The 25,171-nt window shown below is 43.3% G+C and overlaps 1 protein-coding gene and 1 long non-coding RNA gene across 2 annotated transcripts; one reads left to right on the top strand and one right to left on the bottom strand.

Annotated features, from left to right (window-relative positions):
- The first annotated feature begins 263 nt into the window (after positions 1-263).
- On the top strand, positions 264-2,119 carry LOC306915798. The gene is made up of 3 exons (XR_013788880.1): positions 264-407; positions 1,501-1,575; positions 1,959-2,119. It is a non-coding gene; the product is annotated as an uncharacterized lncRNA (long non-coding RNA).
- A 2,865-nt stretch (positions 2,120-4,984) lies between these two features.
- Positions 4,985-23,965, bottom strand: msh2 (mutS homolog 2 (E. coli)). Its single transcript, XM_079493399.1, has 16 exons — positions 23,718-23,965; positions 21,976-22,124; positions 21,196-21,480; positions 20,314-20,460; positions 19,840-19,989; positions 18,710-18,843; positions 17,596-17,795; positions 16,582-16,691; positions 15,488-15,611; positions 14,065-14,215; positions 13,270-13,367; positions 12,242-12,499; positions 11,231-11,435; positions 9,069-9,316; positions 7,895-8,070; positions 4,985-6,483 (listed from the first exon to the last, which is right to left on the bottom strand). Exons 1-16 carry the CDS (start codon positions 23,923-23,925, stop codon positions 6,325-6,327), a joined length of 2,802 nt encoding a protein of 933 aa, XP_079349525.1. The 5' UTR covers positions 23,926-23,965; the 3' UTR covers positions 4,985-6,324.
- Between the last annotated feature and the right edge of the window lie 1,206 nt (positions 23,966-25,171).

Raw genomic sequence — 25,171 nt, 5'->3', positions numbered from 1 at the left:
TATTTTTCAATAGCTAAAGCATAACATAATGCTAACACCAAAAGGGGTTCCCGCCCAAAATGGGTTGAGTGTGAGTAAACTAAATTGCTTGACATGACGATATGACGCATCTCCAGACAATTGTTTGCACATCAACCTGTCAGGTAGAATATTTAGTGTAGCATGTAGATGCCTGAACTGAACTGGTGTATTCATAAACAGACTGGCACGTCACTGTGATATGGGCGTGTATTGCCAGCGGGCAATCAGGGGTGTGAGTGACGAGACAAAACACACACAAACACACACACAGAGACATTTTCCGACACATAACATTTTCTCGCAGCAGGAAGGCATCATCTGACAATACAAGGCAGCTGAAATGGAAGGTTTACAGTCTGGAGTCAACAGCATGATTGAAAAAGCTGGTGAGATACTGTATTAGCTATTATTTGCCTTAATAGTAGATTACAATAATAATAATGATGATAATAATAATAATTGTGACAGTTATGGCTCAGAACCTATAGCTAATATGGTTTTCCACTCTACACGTCAATTTAAGTCTGAGATTGTATTAAATAACGTCACAAGTTTCATTGTCAGATTAGATGGTGCGTAACAGGACGAATGAGCACTAAGGACGAGTGGGCAGCTTGATGTAAAAGTGGCTATTTGGTCCAAAATGTAAAATATATTTGGAGTAATGTAAAGTATACATTAGATAGAACATGATTGAACATTTGACCATTAAAGTCAAATATTTCTTCAATTGCTACAAAACCTGTATATCACTTTGAGCATTAAACGAGAAGTTGAAGTGTAAATTTAGGCTAAGGTCTGGTAATAATATACTGTGCATGTTCAACTTCAAACCATGTAGGCTATACGACCATTCTTCAAATATACTGTATATATATTTTTTTTTAACATTTGACAAAAAAGGATTTTGCATCTAGGTGCCCACTGTTCCTCATGCTCACTCTTCTAGTAATCAGACAGGGTATGAGGAAGAGTGGGCACTAAAAACTGTGCAGTGGTATAAAGTAACTAAGCTGTGTGAGCTTGTAGATCTGCTCTTTTCAAAAGGTTTTAAATGCATTTTAGACATGATAACTTGTGAAAGGGTAAATTGTGATTACCAGACTTTTACTTGTAACAGAGTGTTTCTACATTGCAGTGTTGATACGGTTGGTAAAGAAGTGTGAGAAATGTTTTCCACCACTGGGTCAGTGCATGTGCATTGTGCAATGATGCCTCTGTACTAGCGCTTTCACTTCTAGTGATTTTTACTAGTTGACTAGTTGCCTAGTTTACTAGTCGACTAGTTGTTTAACTACCCATTATGTAAAAAGAAAAAGAAAAACTGTAAATTGGTGACTATAATCTAGCATTCTATCTGATCTTGAGGCCTACAAAAACAGGGGGAAAAAAAAAGTTTTTATCAACTAGTCCCAATGGGGTCAACTAGTGGATTTACTAGTCGACTAGTTGCTTAAAGCCCTACTCTGTACTCCCCAGCGGACGCAGCACAAGACAAGGTTGGCGAGTTACTCGGAGGAGGAAAGAAGGATGAAGCGGCAGCAGCAGAACAAGGTGATTTGATTTGAGCCGTCCCAAGTTTCTGAGTCATTATTTTAATAGAAGAAATGGACTACAGGAGATGGCCTTTAAAACCCATGAAGCACAATTTTGCACTAATATGTAGAATGAACGTGGCACTTGAATTAATATAACGCTTTCCAACTGGTTTGACATTATGTCCCACAGAAGGTGTTTTAATCTACTTTGGACCCTGTTTTTTTTTTACTCTAATTTTAAAATTGTATACCCGTCTAGTCAGATGTTTAGTTTTTTTTACCGCCAAATACTGTGTTGCTGGTAAATAGTGAACGATAATGCTTCTTGAATCTGGGAGAGTATAGTGTCATTTCTCCACTGAAATGTGGCTGTTGTCCCATCCCGTCATCGTCCCCCAGGTATCGGGGACAAGATCTCTGGAGCCATTGGGGATGCAGTAACCGGTGCGGCAGCGGACAAGGCAGCCGACAGCACCATGGACAGTGTCATGAGCTTCGGGAGCTCATTGTTTAAGTGATGTCCGTACCTCGTTGTTACCCGTTACCTGTTGTATGAGAATAAAAAACAAATCGGAATAATCACAAGGCTGCATTGTCATGGGTTTATTGTAGGGTTTTGTTTTTTTTCCATAAACAAAAAAGTTAATAAAAAAATGTTCCCCTTTAAAAGCAATTTCAATGAGGACAAGGACTCCTTGTACACATTAAGGACCTTCTCGATGGTGTTACTGCTCTATAAAATAAAGCTTAAGGGGTTAAACGGTGTCACGTTTAATGAGAAAATGTCGAAAGGTGAAAATAAGTAAACAAACACCATCCTAACAGTGTCTTTGAGGTCTCTTTCTACTGAATATGTTTGTTTGGGGCGGGAACCCCTTTTGGTGTTTTACCCCTTCAGGCCGGGAACCCACTTTGGGGTTCTGTACAGTATTCCAAAATGTAAAAAAAAAAAGAAAAAAAAAGGATGCTGCTATATAAATATTTGAAGTTTTTCAGAAAACTTAGGTCAATAAATAACCTAAATGGGTTAAGCTAAGGTGGAGAGATATATTTTCCGTTGTAGCGCCCACGCTGTGGAAATGACCTTCCACCTCATGTTAGGAGTTTCCCAAGCCTTGCCTGTGTTTAAGTCACTTGTACTCCCTTATATATTTTTGCAAAGTACACACAGTAAAAGCTGTGAGAGTCACCCAAGGCCAGGGCTGGGTTCTGCCTCTCATCCAACTGCTTGTTAAAACAGGTTTGATAGTTTGATTTGACACAGAGATGCATACTTTCCCTGACAGATCTTTGTGTGGGTGGTGTAGGCCAGATCCGAATTGGATAATGTGGTTTGTCTAGAGCAGGGACGGACGGCCCTTTGCAGAGACGGAGATGAAGTAGGGACCCCCACTACATATTGCATTCATGTTAAATGGGTGTTTTCAGACATTTAACCAATTCAACCATCAATATTTTGTAAAATTGACCTTTGGCTCGGTACTTGGTCTGCACTTTTTAACCATCTACAGTACACCAAAAATAGCCAACAGGCCCGTTCAGGGATGCAGCTCTGCATATTGATGAGAATAATGTCAGAGGGTTTGTCGTTGGCTTAGTAAATTAGGTTTAAATGTGTTCCATCTTTTTGGTTCCCTTTGTTAATGGTATGAGATACCAGGGTTGTGGCCCTTTCGGAGCAGGAACTCTGGGGGGGGTGGGAGGGGTAAAATACAAATTTTTGTATGTTATCTTTATTTGACTCATACGTGACTTGAAAAATGTAATAAAGAAACTTTGATAAAAATTTAAATATATATATATATATATATATATATATATATCCAGCCCAGCCAAATTGTCAATGTCACAGGCTGTCATCTGATCATTTTCACCAAGATGTACTTTCAAACTCTCGAGGAGCATGAGGATGAGAATACCTACAGGCTACAGATACCGGGAGAGATGTTTTAGGATAGCTAGATTATGTAAATATAAAAACGAGGGCCACTTTATAAACTGGTTGTAGATTAGATTTCATGTAATATCAATGTGTAATTCAAATGATCCGATAATTATTAATTTATCCTTTTTTTAAAATCATTGTCTCTGTCTGCGTGTTTAACATGTATTACAAATTTACAATTAGGCCTGCCCTGAATCTGATTGGCCAAATGTTGACTATAGTCGACTGGTAGTCAAAAAATGCATTATTTAATGTTTTGACTGACATTGCTTAAAATAACAACATGTTATGCAAAAGAGGATCATTCCATTTGGGCTGTGGGGGGTGCATAATGTCTGAAACAACATATACTTGCTTGGTTTCTATATATAAATCCTATTTGGATTTGTTTTCCTCGAGTCGACTGATCGATGTCAGGCCTAATTACAATAAACAAACTAGAAAAAGTGCCCTTCTGGGCACAGGTCTCCACCAGGAGGATAGGAGTGTGCGTGTGATGCTTGGCCTGTTGTAGCGCCACCATGAGGCTGATTTGAAAACTGTTAAGTGGCATTTCTTCCAAAACCTAGTGGGAATATGCATGCACAGTTTCACCACAATCGGACGCTGCGTTGAGTAGTTGTGGTGATTTGTACAAAACGGGTACAAAGCGGGCTACTCCTGAAAAGTTTAGAAGCCAATCGTAGCCAATGAGGGTGGATTATGAGAAATCAAACAAACCAGTCTTGATCACATGACTATGGAGCGCATGTGTACCGATTTGCGTGAAATTTTGATAAAATCTGAAGGAGTAATATTAGAAAATGTGTTTTACATATGTCGGCCTCCTGGTGGCGCGATAAAGAGCAGATGTGAAAAATTCCAGGCAAAGGTTTTTCTTTGGCCTCTAGGGAGTTGGCATACAAAGTTATCCACAGATCCATGCAGTTAGAGGTAAAAACACTTTTCGGCCAGTTATAGCGCCACCATGAGGCTGAGTTGAAAATGTTCATGTGGCATTTCTTCCTCGGCCTAGTGGGAATGTGCGTGCACAATTTCACGGAAATCACATGATGTGTTCATGATTTGCAGCATTTAGTTTGAAACGGAGCACTCCTGCGAACTTTGGAAGCCAATCTTAGCCAATCAGGATGGAGTCTGAGAAATCTGAAAGACACTTTTCGTTGAATGGCTCTAGAGAGACTGTGTACTAATTTGCGTGATGTTTGGACAAAATCTGTAGGTGTACTGTCCAAAAACTTGTTTTGCACAAAGCGGCCTCCTGGTGGCGCTATAACAGGCCGTTCTGGAATTTTTGGGGCAGAGGTTCATCGTTGGCATCCAGGGAGTGTGTGCGCAAAATGTGGCATCGACCGGGTTAACGGTGCCAGAGATTAGCTGTTCAGACGGACGGACGGACACACTGACGGACGGAGTGCAAAACATACTCTCTCCCCATGCCTTCGGCCTGGTGGAGACAATAAAATACAAATAAGAGCAATTGGTGAGGAACTCAACAGAACATGGACATCTGTCTCTTTATTGAGTTGGCATCAGTTAGTCAGAAGTTGAGAACACAATAGCTGCGGAAAGAACTGCTGTTGTTGAAAACCTTTTTTTTTTTTTCTGAAAGGAGGCTTTAACTGCCAACTGATGCAACATACAGTAAGTCCAGTATTCAACAATGCAACAAGTATTGTCTTAGTGATCTCTAGTCACATGTTTGCTGTCCCCTGCTGCTCAAAAGGGTGCATTGCAGGTTATATCTCAGAAAATACAATTTGTTTTCTATGTGTGTGTCATAGCTTACAACATCGATGAGTACAATGTTGTACTAACAAAGAAAGAGAAATGGAGGACAAGGATCGAGAACGCTATCAGGTCAAAGTGTGTGTGTGGTTCCTTCTGGAGAACATTTAACCTCTTAAACCAGGGGTAGGCAACCAAGTTTGTTCTCAGGCCAATATCGCTCCAGGACATTATGTGGGGGGCCGGACGCGAAACATTAGAGCAATATCTCAATTTAACATTAAGACTGTTTTCACCCTCATGCCAGCTGCTCTCCCCGCACCGTCACTCTCCCCACATGTATCGGTAGATTATAGGTATAATAAACCTTCTTTAGGTGGGGATAGTTTCTCAATTCGGATAGAATAGCCTATATGTGAGACTGTCGGTCTGATATTGTAAAAAAAAAAAAATCCAATCCAAATGATCTCACGGGACACATTTCTGGGGGGACAGATTTGGCCTGCGGGCCACCTGTTGCCTACCCCCGTCTTAAACCCCATATACTTAGTCGGCCGGAGTCCCTCAGGGGTTTATACTATCTACCATCAAGCCATGGACCCCTTGGATGAGAGAGAGCGATGAAGCAGGGACCCCCAACTAAGTGTTTTCAGACAGTTAACGACTTAAACTCTCAATACTTTGTAAACTTGACGTTTGGCTCGGTAATGGTTCTGCTCTTTTTTTCCACCTCTACATCAAACCTCTTCGTCAAAAAATAGCAGATCTACAAATGCTATTTTCGGCTAGTGTTCCCCCCCCAGAATAGAGACGGGAGGGTATAGGTTGTGGTTAATGTAAAAATGAAAACAAAACGACAAAAATAAAGTCTGACACAGATGTGGCGGCCCCCCCCTGCAGTATCTCTCCCGGAGCCTCTGTTGAAGACCTCTGCTCTACACCATATGTCTTTGCCGGAAGTTCACCCCAGAATAGGGACACTAGTGTTCAAGTGGCATCCTCTAATTCAGGACATTCTGAGACTAACAGTTCGTTTGCCCTTCAAATACGGTGGCAACGCGTGAACGAGTGTGTCTGCCTGCCTGTCAAGACTCAGCAGCGCGCCAGGATCTCTGCGATGTAGCCGTTGCTTCTGGCAACAAGCTCCGCCTTCATCCTCTTAAGCTCCGCCTTCACCTCGTCGTCAGTCATGGTGTCGGCAGGAAGCAGCTTAGCTTCCTCCAGGAAGCGGTGGATCAGCGACTCGCCCTCCTACGCGAAGAGAGATGAACGAGAGGATTCAACCATGGCTCAGGGTTGACGGCCTGGGCATTACTGCCGTGTATTCACATTCACCAACAGGACTTAACCCAGTCTGGGCGGGAACCCCTTTTGGTGTTAGCATTATGTTATGCTTTAGCTATTGAAAAATAGCTAAAAAAAATAGCTCATAGCGCGCCACCGAGTGGCGCGCTACGAGCTTGTAGGTCTGCCATTTTTGAAAAATCGAAGAACGACTGACATAGAAACATAGCTTTTTCAGAAAACTGTCAGGATGTAGAAGACATTTTTAGAATCTGATCTCAGGTCAAAATGGGTTAATTCAGCGCAGCATCCCTATTCTGTTATTACTATGGGTGAAAACTTTCCAAAACCTTTCAATGTGTTTCGAAGATAGTGGATTTACAAGCTCACAATGCATCACAACTAGGGTTGTCCCGATCCCGATCACCTGATTGGAAATCAGGGCTGATCATGTCATTTTCAAATGATCAGAATCTGATCAGGAGCAAAAAAAAAACATGACCGGTATCCATCCAATATTATTGTCGGATTTTGTACTATTGTGATATAAAAAAATCGTATCGGGAAAAATCGGTATCGGCAGATACTCAAAATCAAATGATCGGAATCGGATCAGGAGCAGAACAAACGTGATCGGGACATCCCTAATCACAACACATGAAGATCGTGTAGATCTGTCATTTCTTCCAGATGCTCCACTCGTATGTATCGATTGTTGATCGGCTATTTTCTTCGGAAACTACAGTAAATTTAAGTTTACCAGCCAATATACAAAATTACAAATGGCATCTTTCAGTTGTTTATTCACTTGAATCAACAAAATACTCCCTTACAACCAATGTAACTTTAAAAAAAAAAAAAAGATTTTGAGGGCAAGTCTTTTAGAAAAGAAAAAAAATCACACCCGTGTGAACTGAGTGGTGCACACACTACGTCACACACTAACCATAGCAACCATGCTCATCTGTACGTGGCCCCACGTACAGGTACACACATACATAGATACAGACAAAGCTGGTTATTGGAGTGGTTTGCACCACTCAAAAAAAAGAGAAGTCACACCCGTGTGAAGAGAGGGCGTACATCATCATGGTGTAAAATAGGCACTAAGCCGATTTGCTCAGACACTATGACGTAAATTCTCCATTCATTGTCAATGGGAATTTATTTAGTTTGTGTAGGATGGAAATCTACACCAATAGCTGAATATAGGAGGGGCTAGAACACCTCAAGAAATATTACAAAACAAAATTCCAATGTATCATTTGTGATTGAGGCAAATATGACTACTTTCAAGGCAGTTGAATACCGTCGCAAGGCACTGTATATGGAACAAAACAATAGCCATCTGTTTAGTAAATGGTAGACTTCAACAAACCTGTTTGTCTGAGCGCCGTCTCTTGGCCTCAGGCTCCTCCCTCTCGTCTGACTCCGCCCCCTCGGGCTCTTGGAACTCCTCCAGCTCGGCGGCCTTCTCCTTCGCCATGGCGACCACCGACGGCGGGAAGCTGGCGAGCTCGGCGACGTGGATTCCAAAGCTCTGATCACACACACCTGTGTGCACGCACAACAGACGACTGAAGAGTCGTCATGTTCCTGATAGGTTTCCTCCCCCCCCGCCCCCATCACTCATCTGTGCACTTCTCACAAATACAGAGAGTGTCTTCAATATTTGTGAGAACCCATATTCTTGGTTATATGATGATAAATAGAGAAACATAGCCAATCTACAAGCTCACAACACATTGCGATGCAATGCATTGGTTGGTTGAATGTCTGCGAGATGAGCTAGAACACTGCCATAGATGGCTCGCCTTAAAAACATCTTGGTCGATTACACACTTGAGCCCCAATTGATACTTTGTCGCATAAAAAGCGTTGTGATGCGACATGCTGTTGAGCTTGTAGATGGGCTATTTTCGCAATTAAACCCTGTCTGTAGTTAGTTAGCTCTTTTTTTCTATTTACATGAGCTCTCTTCCCCAAAAATAGGGAAATACTACAAAGTTGCGACAGGTTGTGAGCTTGTGGATTGGCTATTTGCGTCAAATGTTAACCCCCAGAATTGATGGACTAAATACTTTATCAGCAGTTACAAGGACTTGTTTCCATTGGGGTCCTTATGTACTCAATTCATCAAATTATGTACTCAATGGGCTATATGCACACAACCTCCGGGCTGCTTGCCTACTTCCTTCAGGTGATGCAAATTAAGGCTCTGTTCCATCCAGCCGTTACGGGTCCATTTGGTTCCATTTGTACTCTCCCAGAGTTACACACCCGTACGGGGCCATTTGGAACACACTCAAGGACACTTTGATGGTAGCAGAGTGTTTCCAGTGAGCCAACACAGCACAATAGCAGCACCCTGACTCCGTTTGACCAGAATGGAACAGAGCCTTCATTAGTATCATCGGTAACACCTGTGAAGGAAGTTGGGAATGGCGTGTGTGTGCATAGAGCCCCATTCATCGAAGATGAACGACATGAAGCTTTCAAGCGGTTTCAAAGAACGCAGCCGTCATGGCTCCAGCTCCACGTCGTGCACGCACCTGGCCTGACCCTGTACAACATGGTGATGTTGTCCTTGGTGGTGAGCGCGGTGACGTGCAGGTTGTGCACGCTGGCCTGCTCCTTGGCCAGCGCAGTCAGCTCGTGGAAGTGGGTGGCGAACAGACAGAAGCAGCTGATCTTGGAGGCGATGTGCTCGCTGATGGCCCAGGCCAGGCCGAAGCCGTCGTAGGTGGACGTGCCCCGGCCCAGCTCGTCGATGATGATGAGAGACTTCTCTGTCGCGGACCTGGAAGCAGCGGGTTGGTTTTAGTCGGAAAAGTGGACATATAGACAAGTCGTCTTCTTTTCCTGGACCAGAGCTACCTACCCTCTACCAGTATACCTCATCTTCTTTCACGCCTACTAATATTAACTATGATTAGGCTTTCTTAAATCATTTATTTTATGCACGTGTGACTCTTTTTGAGACAGAGACCGTCATGGCGGCAAGACTAACTGTTCAGGAGAGTTGAGTTATGAGTTAATAGCACATACTAGAGCATGTCATAAATGCTTAAACATGTAGCTAGGTGTAATGTTAGAGACCACGGAAGTTAACCTTTCAGACCCGTTTAATCAACTCGCTGTTTTAGACATTACTCTATAAGCCATATCTCCAAAATTGGTGGGTGAAACTGAACAACCAATGTGTCAATTTGAAGTAATTGCAATAAAAAAAAACAATAATACCTATCCCGACATTTGCCCACACTTTATTTAGATTACACAGACAGGTCTCCTCTCCTCTCCTCCTGTGTGTGAACCAGATGAGATCGCGTTGCTTGGACCTGTGCGTTGATGGGACATTTAGATTTAAAAGGCGAACGGAGGGAAGTGTCAAAGTGTGGATAAAAGCACGGTTGTGCGCAAGTTCCAAGTTGGAACCCCTCTCGTTGTGGGAATGACTAACGTTAGCTTCGCGTTAGCTGGTTAGCAATTTAAGGACTTTTAAGACTTGTATAATACCTCAACACTCTAAAAGAAAAAGACCATTACTGCATCAAAAGTATTGTTTAATAATATAAGAAAGAGGCAACAATTGTGAAAATAGCCGATCTACAAGTTCACAACGAGCTTGTAGATCGGCTATTTTCACAATATTTATCTGTGGAACCTATTCTATTGCTTGTCTGGGTGGGGGGGTCCCCAGTTCAAATATGATTACTTTGGGGGGTCACAGCCTGAAAAGGTTGAGAACCAGATATAGACTACCTGAATATTCCTAAAATTGTTAGCCTACCACCTTGATATAAAATAAAAATGTTGTAACTTGTATTGCGTAACCTTATGTAACTATTCATTGATTCACTCATATACCAAAATCCAAAAAAGGGGGGGGAAATCACACCTGTGTGAAGTGAGGGGCACTCACTTCGCATTATCTAACGTTTGCTCAGTAGTTGCTGATGCCTGCTCAGGAGGTTTGAGTGTTTGCTCTGGGCATATTAGTAAAGCCGAATTTTTTCACAAAAATATATTAACACTTCTACTGCGTACTACGCGTTACCCGCATTTTAATCAAATATTCTACGCTACCAAGATTGTTTTATTATCTTTAGATCATACGCTGAAGTATTTGCAGCTTTCAACGGCGAAAATCCGGCGAAAATTGGTCCGTCGGTTTGTTATGATCATGAGCACAGCGGCCATTACAATGCTGCTACATGATCCTCCTTCATGAGGCAATTGCAGTCCAAACAAACCCCCGTTCACTTACATTGGCCTCAATTTCCCAGAAGCCCTAGCAGCCCAGCGCATGGGTTGATTTCTGCTTTCGTCATAACATGAAGCTCTATCCACCAGCTCCGCAGCAAAGACAGTATTTTTAATTATTAAAATACGGCGATTTAAACACATAAAACAAATGTCGGGTATAGCGTATTAAGCAGGGCATATAGTTTGATCAATCAATTTAAAGCCCTCAAAGTGTGAAATAGAGTAGAATAACTATCCATTTAAGTGGATAGTTCAAAATAATTTAGCTTTTACGTTAGACTAAACTGGATTGATGAAATTAGATTAAACATAGATAAATGTTTTATAAGTGTGTGTGTGTGTGAGCCTTAGAATGGTAGCGGTGTGTGTGTGTGTGTGCATGCGTGCGCACAAACTAATTGCCCAGCTTGGGGACATGTAAATAAACTTGACCTCGAGTGCATACCTGAGAATGGTAGCGGTCTCCAACATCTCGGACATGAAGGTGGACACTCCTTTCATCTGACTGTCCCCTGCTCCCACCCTGGCCAGCACGCTGTCAATCACACTCATCTCCGCCTTCTCACAGGGCACAAAGCAGCCAATCTGAGCCATCAGAGAGATCACGCCCACTTGGCGGATGAAGGTGGACTTTCCGCCCATATTTGGACCTGAAGGGCGTGGCCGGAGACCGGGGCGTTAGTGATGAAACGGTGTGAGTTTCAGTGATGGCGTATTGCAGTGGGAGCACGTCTGACATATTGTGGAAAAACAATATTTCTAAAATTAAATTATACTGTATATTTTCCCCAATATTTCAAATACAGAGAATCTGTGTATTAGAATGCAGTGTATGTGTATATACTATATAGAGTAACATATATATATATATATACACACACACACACACACACACACACACACACACACACACACACACACACACACACACACACACACACACACACACACACACACACACACACACACACACACACACACACACACACACACACACACACACACACACACACACACACACACACACACACACACACACACACACACACACACACACACACACACACACACACACACACACACACACACACACACACACACACACTAGGGCATTAAGCAACTAGTCGACTAGTTGAAAAAATAAGTTTATTTATTTTTATTATTATTTTTCCCCCGATTTTGTAGGCCTCAAGATTTACAGGTAGATTATAGTTATAGTCACCATGTACACAGTTTTTCAATGTACAAATATTTATTTCCCAAAAAATAATGTTTATTTTTTTACATAATAGGTAGTTAAACAACTAGTCGACTAGTAAACTAGGCAACTAGTAAAAATGACTAGAAGTGAATGCCCTAATATACACACATACAATACATTCCACACACACATATTTTCATATACATGCACGTGCCACACGCACGGAGCTTGAATCCAACGCGACGTTTGGCGCACCTGTGATGATGTAGAAGCTCTTCTCTCCCTGGGTGAAGCTGATGTCGTTGGGAATGAAGGCGGTGTCGGCGTCCGTCTCCATGCAGGGATGTCTGGCCTGGCGGAGCTCCAGGCGCCTGCCGCCGCCGCCGCCGCCCTCCTCCAGGAGCGTGGGCCGGACGTAGGGCACCGGGGCCGAGACCGACGCCACGGCCAGGCTCACCACCGCATCCAGCTGGGCCACCACGTCGCTCAGGGTCTGGAGAGGATCCACGTAGCCTGGTTGGTTTAGAACATGGAATAAAAAAAAGCAGTGGGGTTTTCTTTTTATTCGGCATTCGACCACCATTTGAGGAGGTTTAGCCTCTCAGACCCAAAACTGGTCTTAGAATATTTTGTTGTTGCAGAAGGAGGAGAGGACACTGGAGCAGCACAGACATTTAGAGCCTTTTATTAGGTGCTAGTATACAGGATAACGACTAACGTTTCGACCTATGCGGTCTTCATCAGAGTCGTGACTCTGATGAAGCCCGCATAGGTCGAAACGTTAGGTCGATATACCGACTACCGAGTACCGATCCGATACCAGTGTGTAATTCAAACAAATCTAGGACAGTGGTTCTCAAAGTGAGGTCCAGGGACCCTGTAGGTTCCTGGGGGGGGTTCCAAATGGACCCTTACAGGTCTGTAAATCTGAGTGTACAAATGGACCCGTCATAGTTATGGTGGTCCTTAATTAAAAGGTTTGAGAACCACTGATCTCATTTCATTAATTGTTAAGGTGCAGCTCCAAGTTGGTAAATGAATAATGTAAATAGTACAGTAAGAGTTTAGAACAGTCGTGCAACATCACTTGAAGCATTCAAAATATGACTGTAAATGAAATATCACGTGATAAATTATGTGGTATCGGAATGGCATAGACTGGCATACTCGCCGACACCAGCATCATTAGCAGTATCGCCAGCTTTTCCGTTACTGGTATCGGAACACGAAATGCTTTTGTTTGGTTTGAAGATGACGCGCAGCAGGCGATAAAATAATCTCACCTGAGGCGATGCTGATGATCTCTTTGACGATGGCGTTCTGAGCTTGCTCGTACTCCTCTCTGCTCTTGGTGTACTCCTCGTTCAGAGCGCTCAGCTTACTGTGGGCCACGTGCACACACATGAACACACACACACACACACACACACACACACACACACACACACACACACACAGAAACGGACATGGTCAGAGTGTGCATGGTTGGGCTGTTTTGCAGGAGTGTGTGAGTGATACAGACCATTTCAACACAATGTATCTTGGAGATGGATAAAAAAAAAAACAAGCAGTCAACGATTTACATCATTCAAACAAAGACTAAAAACTCAATTGTAGCTTAGCTAACAATGTCTTCGCATTGCGCATAATAAGACATTCCCGCTATTTGTTTAATGAGTTTAATTCGCCGTTTTAAAATTAAAAAGAAACAGCAGATTTATCCAGGAGCTGATGACGAGGCTGTTGCGTTATGATGACGAAACCGGAAATCAAGTCATCATCTGGGCTGCTAGGGCTTCTGGGAAATTGAGGCCAATGTAAGGGAACGGGGGGTTTGTTTGGACTGCAATCGCCTCATGAAGGAGGATCCTGTAGCAGCATTGTAATAGCCGCTGTGCTCATGATCATAACAAACCGACGGACCAATTTTCGCCGGATTTTCGCCGTTGAAAGCTGCAAATACTTCAGCGTATGCTCTAAAGGTAATAAAACACTCGGCAGCGTAGAATATTTGATTAAAATGCGGGTAAAGCGTGATTCGCAGTAGAACTGTTAACTTGTGTTTCCGTCTGACAGACCTGTTGGTGAAGCGCACTCCGTTCTTCTGCACGTCCAGCGTAGTGAACTTCTTGTTGTTCCTCAGGCCCTTCTCCTCCTTACAGGTCACCCTCAGGTAGAAACCCAGCATGGCATTTGACTCCAGCTTCACCGTCTTCCCTGCATCCAGTCCTACACGCACACACACGGGGGACACACAATGGTCGCCAAGGACTTATTTAACTTCTTTTTCATGATGTCCTGGAGCGCCAAGGACGTGTTTTTCGTGTTTTATAACATGGTAAAAAAATATATATATATATAAAATAAAAAAATATATATATGGTGGCGGTCTGGGACTTTTGGCGCCCCCTGGTGGCGGTGAATAGCAAACATCTTAACCCATTTTGACCTGAGATCAATTCAAAAAAATGTCTTCTACATCCTGACAGTTTTCTGTCATGTCATGTCGTTCTTCGATTTTTCGAAAAATAGCAGATCTACAAGCTCGTAGCGCGCCACTCGGTGGCGCGCTATGAGCTTGTAGATCTGCTATTTTTCAATAGCTAAAGCATAACATAATGCTAACACAAAAAGGGGTTCCCGCCCAAAATGGGTTAAGTGATTCTCAGATCCTACACAGTGCGATAATAACCACACGACACCCAGCATCCAATGTGCCACGTTGTGAGCTTGTAGAGCTGCTATTTTCTGCAAAGATATTTAGTGCAGAGGGACAAATCAGGGGAACTACTTCACCAGGAACCCCTGGGGGACTTCCTTTAACTACAAATATAGGGTTTAGATAGAAATTAACATGAATTGATTTGATCAATCAATGACATTTTGGTAAATATAAAAAGAATCCATGCACATCTAAGCACCTGTATGCAAACCTACCACCCCTCCACAGAATCCCACCAATGGGCTCTATGCCTACACGCCATTTTGGAAAGAACTTGGGCCCCTTCCCAACTTCCTTCACAGGTGTTACCGCTGATACTAATGAAGGCTCTGTTCCATTATGGCCAAACAGAGTCAGGGTGCTGCCATTATGCATGTTGGCTCACTGGAAACACTCTGCTACACCAGTGGGTCTCAAAGTGTCCTTGAGTGGGTTCCAAATGGCCCCATACGGGTGTGTAACTTGGAACTCTGTGTGTACAAATGGAACCAAATGGACCCTTACAGGAAAGGGTCCATCTGGTTCCATTTGTCCACTCTCAGAGTCATGGGGGTCCTTGAAACGTTTGAGAACCACTGCACACAAAATGGAACAGAGCCTTAATTATTATCATGGGTAACACCTGTGAAGGAAGTAGGTAAGCGGCCCGGAAGGAAGAGTTATTCTGTGTGCATATAGCCCATTGCTGAGGGATATCATATTACCCATCTGGGCTTCAGGCACAGCTACTCTGCTACACAGTCATAATAGATGCTCAACACCCAATGTCTGTGTCGTACCCAGTTCTCGTGCTGCGCTGTTCAGAACCGCCTTCATGCTCTTCTCCAGGTCGTCCATGTTCTCTCTCAGCTCACTCAACGCCGGGTCAAAGGAGGCCTTGACCAGGAACTCGTGGTGGTCCACCTTCACAGACATGTACAAACAAATCCATACATCAGCGCTGTAGTCCAGGTTCTTTCAGACGGTATACCGTAATTATTCACTGCGCGACATGCGCACGTATAGGCTATACGCTTGTGTGCGGTCAATGGATGAAATGATTAGCAGCCCCCAGACGGTATACGCTTTTTTCCCAGCGAAAGGAGCTCCCGCACACAGTCTTCACTTATATAGCAGCCGTTTATTAAGCCGAGTTACAACGTTTCGGTCTCACGACCTTCATCAGGTATCATACACCTTTTTCCCCCCCAAAAAAACTTTGGCTCGACATGCTACATATATAGCCTATAGAGTGTCGCAGTCCCACCCCCTACCAGGGCCCAGGAAATGATTCTCCGTTCATTTTCCTCATAGACTTTTCAAAATGTATTTATTTAAAGACCTTTTAAGCGTCGTACAAAGCCAACTCTTGTCGTGGCAAATCATGACAACAAACACAATTTTTGGGCCAAAAAAAGAATTAGAAAGAAGAAAAACAGCAGGTTACAACACTTTTTTTGTTGTTTTTCTTCTTTGTAATTATTTGTTTGGTCCAAAATATTGTGTTTATTGTCATGATTTGTCACGACTCGAGTTGGCTTTGTCCGCGGCGTAACAGTCTTTAAATAAATACTTTTTGAAATGTCTATGGGAAAAATGCATTGGGATTCATTTCCTGGGCCTGGCGTCGTCATGACTGCGACGCTCTAACGGTAGAAAACTGCAGCTTCACACCAAATGTTCAGATAACTCATTAAGACTGGACAAAATGCCTTCTAAATCAGTGGTTGAGTTCTCAAACTTCTTCGTGCCAAGGACCCACATTTGTATTTGGATATATTTATATTAAGATCTGCTATATTCAGTGCATGACACCAGCATGCAACGGCGTACAACTCAGGCTGTACAAGATCAATAACAGGGAATCCCAACATTGTGGCTCAGTGAGACTGACCTGGTTCATGTCCAGAGTGGTCTCTACCATCTCCTGGTACTTGACAAAGTCATTCATCAGGTCCCTGAAAGGAGACAGGAACACTGCCTCCATCAGTGCCCCGTAGCTGCCTGCAAAACACAAATAGAAACACAAACATAACACACATAGCTTTGTTGTCATAATGGCTTTCCACGATTATGGTCTTATAATGCCACCGGTACCGTGACTGAGTGAGCAGTGGACAAGTGTTGATGTCATCGACTAAAACTAAGACGAAAAATGTTCGTCGACTACCTTTTTTCACTGACGAAAACTAAATGGAAACTAAGCTATGATGACTAAAACTAAGACTAAATATACAGACAATTTCGTCAAATAAAAACTAGACTAAAATATTAGGAAGGGACTAGTGGACAAGAGATCCAGTATAAGTCATTTTACAATTAGTTTCATGCTGAAAATAGCCGATCTACAAGCTCACAATGTGTCGCGCTGCGACAGTTCTACATTCGTTTTATGTATAGGCTGGCAGTGACATAACAAATAATATAATATTGCACAATATTGCCTTACTTTAGATGAACACCCTTTGGTCACTGACAGTATGTATTTGTATTTTATTTCTCAAATCTGAGCTTTTGGCCAGACCATTCACACTGCCTTTGCCAGTGACCAGATGGGATCTGTCACAGATCTGCGTGTTCAGACTAGCAAGTGAAATCCAGCCTGAATCAGATCTGTGCCAGATTGGAATCCGATTGGTTTAAATAAGTCTAAACGCAAACAAGTCACCTACAAGTCACATGGAATCTGATTTAGATCAGGTTGTTGCATTCAGACCGAGACCGATACCCTCAAATCAGATTTGAAGCCACCTCTGAATGTGACTCAAGTCACATTTGTAAAAGATATGATTCCATATGACCCGTCTGCATTTAGATTTCAATCTGGACCATGTGGCACAGATCTGACTCAGGCTAGATTTGGCTGCCAGTGTAAATGGGGCCTTAAGTGAAACGTCTACACGCGTACCCGAGTATCTCTCCAGGGCCGTGACGAGGCCAGGGATGTGGCCCACGGCCTGGTAGACGCGGTAGCAGTCCTGCAGCGTGGCCGAGCGCCGGTGCAGCTTCTTGGACAAGCGGTGGAGGTCGGGGAAGCGCCGCAGCAGGTCGTCCTGGCACGTCTGCCTCAGCTCAGAGTCGCACACGAAACTCTCCACCAGGTCCAGCCTGCACGCACATTTACACAAGAGATCTTTTCCGTGAGCCCCGAATAACACCGCATCTGCGATTTTGTGAAACAGCGTGAAAGAAGAGCCCCCACACTAGCACCGTTTCCTGAACAATTAGCACAACACAATATGGAGAATTATGAGGGTTAGGTATTATCATTTTAAACCAACACACAGCCAACCGGTTGAAGAAAATCACAGACTGAGGCTTTAACCTTTAGTTGTATGAAATATCTCAGACCATTATGTTATATTGACAATGCTTCTGAACTTCTTCTGAACTTTTATCCTAAAAGAAAATAACAAAATAACCTAAAATAAAAAGTAAATTAGGTTTAATATTTATAAAAACATTTTTCAAAAGAAGCAGAAATTGCTCATCTACAAGGCAGCTCTCATTGCGATTAATTTACGATAACACATAGAAAGTTGAAATATGGAGATACAAGGTTTCTGGCTGACTGCAACGATAAGAGATATAAAGTGGTTTAATAAAGTTGAGGGGCCTACTTGACTATGTAATAATAATGTATGCACATGTAGCCAAACAAAGCATCATACAAAAGCACAAAAGACTTACTGTTGCTCCCTCCGTGTAGCAGCAGCATAGGACGTACATTTCGTCACCATCTCATGTCCGCAGGCCAGGGGCATGAGTTATTTTTTTGAGTGGTGTAAACCACTCCTACAACTGGCTTTGTTAGTTTACGTGTCTGTACGTGTACACGTCTGTACCAAAAAATGAGCATGGTTGCTATGGTCACCCAGTTCACACGGGTGTGATTTCATTACGTCAGCCATTACGTCAGACCACAGCTGATCAGTCTATATAAGACCTTACACCACTCAGTTCACACGGGTGTGATTTTTATTTTAGTTTTACGTTTCGGGATGCAATGTCTTCCATGTTACCTTTCCTCTATCTTGGTCTTGTCCATCAGCGGTTGCTTTATCCATTGGTTGACCAACCGCTGGCCCTGCGGTGTTCGGCACTTGTTCAACAGGCCAGCCAATGAATGGGCTCCGGTCGTGTCATCAGGTGAACCCTGGAGAACGAAGGGGATCCAAAACGTCAGAGGAAACCAGGCGAGGGATTATTGTCACTATGCGCCGAGTACTCATCATTCATTCATTTGTACCATCTTGAAAAATGTTGAATCATCTTGAATGTTTGTTTTTTTTTAATAATTTTTATCCCACGATTTTGTAACCCATTTTTCACCCCTGTGTCAATTATCTAATGTGATCCTGGGCTCTACACACCCTCCGCCAACCTAGTCCCCATATATGGGGGACATGGGGAGAGCAACAGACTTGAACTCATGCTTCCTTCATTCCTGAGTGTCCAAGTTGCTCCTTTACACCTGACTGGGGGGAGTTTCCCTGGTTGGACGTAGCGCGTGGAAGGAACACGTTATTCCAAACAGTTCCTTTCCCCTCCATCAGGCGCCCTGGCTGGCCAGGGGGAGGCAGTTTAGATACCAGGATTACTGCATGTTTTTTGTGAGGGTACCTACTACCTACCCTAGGGGACACGGGGAGAACATGTAAACTCCACACAGAAGGGCCTTTTCACCAACCCCGCCTCGGGGCAGTGGCAGTGGTCCTCAAAGTGGGGTCCGGGGACCACCATGGGTCCTTGAGGGAGTTCAAGGGGGTCCCCAACTAAATGATCGTTAGGAACCAAATTGATTCTTATGGGTCCATAACTCAGAGTGTACAAAGAGTGTACACTCTCATAGTTAAATTAACATTTATTTTACAATTTACATTGGGGTCCCAGAGACATAAATGCCATTAAATGGGGGTCTGTAGCCTAATGCATGTCAAACTGGGGGTCCTTGAAATTAAAAGGGTTGAGAATCACTGCTAGAGTCGTAAACATCATCTCTTATGAGGGGGTCCCTGGCATGATATCTTTTTAAATGGGGGTCCGCAGGCTATAAAGTGTCAACTTGGGGGTCAACATGAAAAAGTTTGAGAAGCACCGATGTACAGGATGTGAGACCATGTCATTGGGTATAATGAGACCAGGCTCTGACCTGGAAGAGGTTAAGAGCCATCACTGCAGCGTTGTCCAGTCTCATGTACTGGCCCAGGTCCAGGGTGGTCAGCCTGAAGGAGTTGAAGTTAGTCTCATCGGACAGCAGGTCCAAGAAACGCACCACAGCCGCCAAGCATGACATAGACACCTGCACATGACGACACCACAAAACACCACACAAAACGGTATTCACAACTGAATTTCTGGGCTGCCTTTGACAGGTTTGTTTTCGTGCTCCAGTAGAGGTCAAACAATTAATCGACAGATCAATCAATTTTTGACAATATGCTAGATTACATTGCTGATGACCACCACTGTTTTTACATCGTTTCAGTGCTATAAAAAATTATAATCTAGAAGCCCACAATGTACCGTGCTGTCCTCTTGTAGACTGGCGATTTTCACAGCATGCTGCCATTGGTCACTGAAGTACAGAATAAGGCTTACGTGGTTAAATATTGTAGTCGTTTACCTGTTTGTCTAACTCGGGCAGTGTGCCGCTTGCCACGGTCTGACCTTTCTTGGCTCTGAGCAGCCGGTTCAGGTCCTGCACCATGTCCTTGCTGTTGAACTCTGATTTCTTCCTGTCAGAGACCAGCATACCTCCACGCTGCACCACCTGCGCAGACACACATCGTTATGATCATTACATTGTAGAAAGATCAGACCCTTGATTGTTCACACTGTACTCAACAGAGATTCAATGAGCTGATAGTCTCGCGTGGCCAGACAACTATTCCACAATCTCCACATGCTATAGTCTGGAACTACAACTCCTGAAAACTTTTGTTTACGAAAATATATCTTAAAATATCTTTTTGTATATATTCTTTCCATTTCTGCAAAGCAGCAAGCTATATATGCTTACATGATTTTGATTTAAATTCATATACATTTGCGCGACTGTAAAGACCCTTGATCATTTTCAGAGCTTCCGTTGCTCCAGACTGTATGATGGAAGCATTTGGAAATTATGGGAGGCAACAGCCTTGGCAGTCTGGCTCACAAAACTAATGGGCTGGCCTGGGGAAACGCAATACTCAAGAAAACACAAAAGGGAGGTGATTCTTCATAACGTTCTGGAATATAGATTCCCCAATTCATTTTAATTGGGAACCGTGCCTTTGCGGTGGCAGCCCCTGAGCTGTGGAACAACCTCCCCCCATATTAGAGCTGCTCAAACCATTGACATTTTCAAATGTCCATACTCAAAACGCACCCTTTTTCCCCATTGGCTTTCAATGTTATTTGATTTGATATGCTATATGTTTTTCTATGCTCTGCTTGATGTATTTGTATTTTGCTTTAATTTATTTTGTTGCCTTAGATTCAAGATTCTCATACAGTGCATTACCTCTCGTAACTTGGTGCCATCACTGTTGCCGTCTCCCTGGACTAGCAGACACTCCTTGGGGCCGATCTGCACCAGCAGGGACTCCAGGTTGGAGAAGGTCTCGCTGTCGGGAAACTCGCACACTCCCATGGTCCTCTGGGCTGCGTCCACATAGCCCACGCCCACCGTGCGGTGTCCGTCTGCCCCGGTGGCCAGGCGCACGGCTACCACGCCGGCACAGCCCTCCGCTCCCACTCCGCTCCCGAACAGAATCTCCTCAAACTGAGTCAAGTTCCCCGGAGACGCCTGAGGATTGTTGGAACACACGACATGAGCCCCGGAAAGGAAGCGTGCACTACTGTAGGCCTGTCGCAATTATTACAAAATTGCAATTTTGTTCTTGCCAACAACATGAACTCTATAGATCTCATACACATGCTCATACACACCTCAATGGAAACAAACTAACCCATTTTGCATTGATTATGGTGGGTCAGATTATGGTGGGTCAGATGTTTGTTTGACATACAACTACTTTTGTTTTTTCCATTATCAATACAGACATCAATAAATCAAGCGTCAGAATCCATTCATCAGTATAATCTGTTGAACATTTTACAAAACAATGTATGTTTAGTCAACCTAAAAGCCAAACATGAATGTAATTTGAATTTATTTATCACAATTATTTGTATGACATTTAATCGTCAAGCAAAATGACAGGAATCGTGACAGCCCTACGAGGGAGGCACTGAATAATAAACAGAAATGTCATCATTAATGCACAGAACTTTGGTTCACCTTGTACTCAATTCTCCAGTCTTGCTCTTTGCTCTTGCTGCTGTGGTTCTTGTAGACCTCCACTCTGTACTGTCTCACCAGCAGTAGGTCTCTCACGAAGGACTCAAAGTTCAGCTTGCTCAGGACTACACCCTCTAACTTGCGGCTTCCTGTCAAACAAACAAACAAACAAACAAACATGCAGGCATGAATGAACACATAGACATAATGTATGCCACAGACCATGAACATGTCCTGCAAACCATGAAGCATTGGCTTCCAGTTGTTCCAACACTGGTGATGGCCAACTAGTCAACAAAGGTTCCGCACTTTCAGGGCAGGGCATGATGATCCAATCCAATTCCTCCCCTGCTCACAGACTGCGTTCCTGACTTCCTTCCACAAAACACCATGGACAACGCTTTGGCCTATACCTAGACCCTTCTCCCTCCTGGCTCCCAAACTGTGGAATAAACTCCCAATTCTAGTCTGAAAACTCACCTCTCCTCGTATCACTTCTTTCAACAGATGCTACTTTATCCCTCAACCTTTTTTGATAGATGCAATGGAAATGCAACCTCCTGACTCCGCCAGATTGCTGCAGTATTGAGTTCACAAGTTCCCTCCTCCTGCCTGGTTCTGGTCTCTCTCAAGCAGAAACGATAAACTGGAAGCAGCGGGACAAAAATGATGATATCTCCATAATACTTTCAAGTTGTAGTCTTTACATTTGCACTGTGGCAGCGCTTCAATAAGTCATCAGTATCTAGCGGCCGCATACGTCTCCGGTCAGAAATGGTCCGGAGTGCATCTTCTCTGCCCGAGAGGGACGAGATGGGAGCAGGAGGAGGAACTCACTGCTGCCACCAGCTGGCGGAGTCAGGTTAATGGAAGTGAGCCATTGGGGCTTTTTGGGGTTATCCTCTAAGCATCCTTTTGTATAAATCTGTACCTCTGTTCTTGCATCCTTTTGTAATAAAGTAATCAATCATAATTATGATAACTGCATGGCAGTATTGATACTTTTACTTAACCAAGTAAACAACAGAATGACTATTTCCACCCACCACCACTGAACCGGGAACCCTGCAGCACACTTTTAAATCACTCTGGATAAGAGCATCAAGATTGCAATGAAAACATGTACGCAAAGCATGAACACATGGAAATGATCTACGGTATTTGCACGCAAAGCATGAACACCAATATAAAAAATAATGTACTGGCTGCATGCAAAAGCATGACCACATGAACTAATGTCTAGCAAAGCATGAACTTAAACATGTCCCGCAAAGCCACTATGCATAAAATTATTATAATATATTGTGCATGTTTGATTGAAATTGTATTCACAGTTTGTACTAATGGGTACGTTCCAACTGAAGTAAAGGTCAATACAAAAACCATAGATATATATCTATGACAAAAACTGCTAAGAGGATAAAAACCAAAAAAAAGCACTAAGACTTGTTTACATCAGGCCCTGATGATCAGGGTCCTCCATTTTCAATTCATCAAAAAAAAAATGACCCTGACGTGATTTGAACACGCAACCTTCTGATCTGGAGTCAGACGCGCTACCGTTGCGCCACAAAGTCTTGTAAGAACTATACGTGCAATGAACTTGTACATACTAGATAACCATTATTAGGCTCTGGTTCATAGCACTAATACCATTGCAACGGTATTAGAGCTATGGACCAGAGCTAGCCATTATTACACAGTATTAAAAATCGATGTAGTGGATTTATCCGATCGCTTACCCGAGCCCAGGTTTTTGATGACCGCGTTTGTTTTGAATACCTCCTTGGCCGCGAACACGGCGTCCTTCCCGTGCACGGTGTAGTAGTCGTTGCGGTCGAAGATCCTGAACGTGGTGTCGGGTCTCTCCGGCATGGAGAAGTAGAAGTTGAGGAAGCCATTCTCCGCTGCGCTGTCCATGGACATGTTCTGCTTGGGCTGCACCGCCATGCTAGAAACTCCCGCGTCTGTCAGGGGGACGCCGGAAATGACGTCATATTCTTCTTCGTGGGGTTTTATTAACCGGAAATGACGTCTGGGCGCGCGCTCAAGCCACCCTCACTTCCGATCCGAGGGTTTCAAAATAAAGTTCCACTTTCCAAGGACAGTACACATCCACTTTGGTACAATAGCCTACAGTGAGTAGTAGGGTAACAGGTCAGGTCGCCCCAATTCCATCTCGCCCCAGATTTTTTCCGCCGACCTCACGCCGACAGCTCGGTGCGGCGGTTCTTGTATTCTTTATTTTGTTTTACTGAGAATAAGGTTAGAAATAAGTTTAGGGTTAGGCATATTTTTACTGAGGTTGAGGTTAGGAATAAGGTTAGGTTTAACCGTTTAAGCATAATTTACTTAGATTACTTTAGGAATACCAGGCCGCGCTGTTCCGCCGGCTGTGCGCCCGGGGCGAGTTGGTAAAGGGGCGAGCAGTACTCTTTGTGTGTGTGTTTTGTTTTGTTTTGTTTTGTTTTGTTTGTTTGTTTGTTTATTTGTTTATTTATTTGTGTGAAGTCAGAGCTGTAAAAATACAAATTTCGACATTGATATTGCACTGCATTTCCATTCTCTTCATTCCAATATCTCAGCAAAAGTAAATGGTTGTCTACAGTATCAACCATAATAACATGATATAACAGATAGGGTCAACAAATCACATCTGAAGGTCTTCGGCTCTAAGAATGTACATGTATTCAACAAATTGAGGTCCCACCGAGATTTGAACTCGGATCTCTGGATTCAAAGTCCAATGTGCTAACCATTGCACCATGGGACCGGTTGATCCTGAATCAGCACGGTAATTACCATTTTAAAGGTTAAAGTAGCCACAATTGATCAAGAACTAATGAATGTGAGTTGTGTTTGATAGCGTTTCCCTGAGAAGAAAGGAGCTAAAGTCGTTTTTCATACATTGCTGTTTAATTTAGCTGTATTAATATCACATGCCAGTTATGTTAAAAACGAAACAGTCCTCACTCAAACATAACATACAGACGGTCATCGCCGGTCATGAGTCAAGTCTATCAAAGCGGGTGACTGACATGCATAACTTTATGGTGGCTAATAAACGGTAAACACAATAAACACAAGCCTGGTCCAGTAAATTTCTATACACATTTCGTGCGACATTGTAGAATTTACCTAAAGTTCAGGTCCTACCGAGATTTGAACTCGGATCGCAGGATTCAGAGTCCTGAGT

The sequence above is a fragment of the Electrona antarctica genome (genome assembly GCF_951216825.1).
Source record: "Electrona antarctica genome assembly, chromosome: 22".
NCBI classification, from domain to species: Eukaryota; Metazoa; Chordata; class Actinopteri; order Myctophiformes; family Myctophidae; genus Electrona; species Electrona antarctica.
Note: the sequence above shows the minus strand (reverse complement) of the source record. Positions and strands in the feature narration are given on the sequence as shown.

What these genes read in the sequence shown, in the direction of transcription:
- msh2 (XM_079493399.1), bottom strand. Translation starts at nt 23,925, where the DNA reads ATGGCGGTGCAGCCCAAGCAGAACATGTCCATGGACAGCGCAGCGGAG. An exon ending in TGGCTCTTAACCTCTTCCAG is followed by an intron (nt 18,844 to 19,839) that starts GTCAGAGCCTGG and finishes TTCGTTCTCCAG; the next exon opens with GGTTCACCTGATGACACGAC. An exon ending in CCACTCTGGACATGAACCAG is followed by an intron (nt 15,612 to 16,581) that starts GTCAGTCTCACT and finishes ATGTCTGTGAAG; the next exon opens with GTGGACCACCACGAGTTCCT.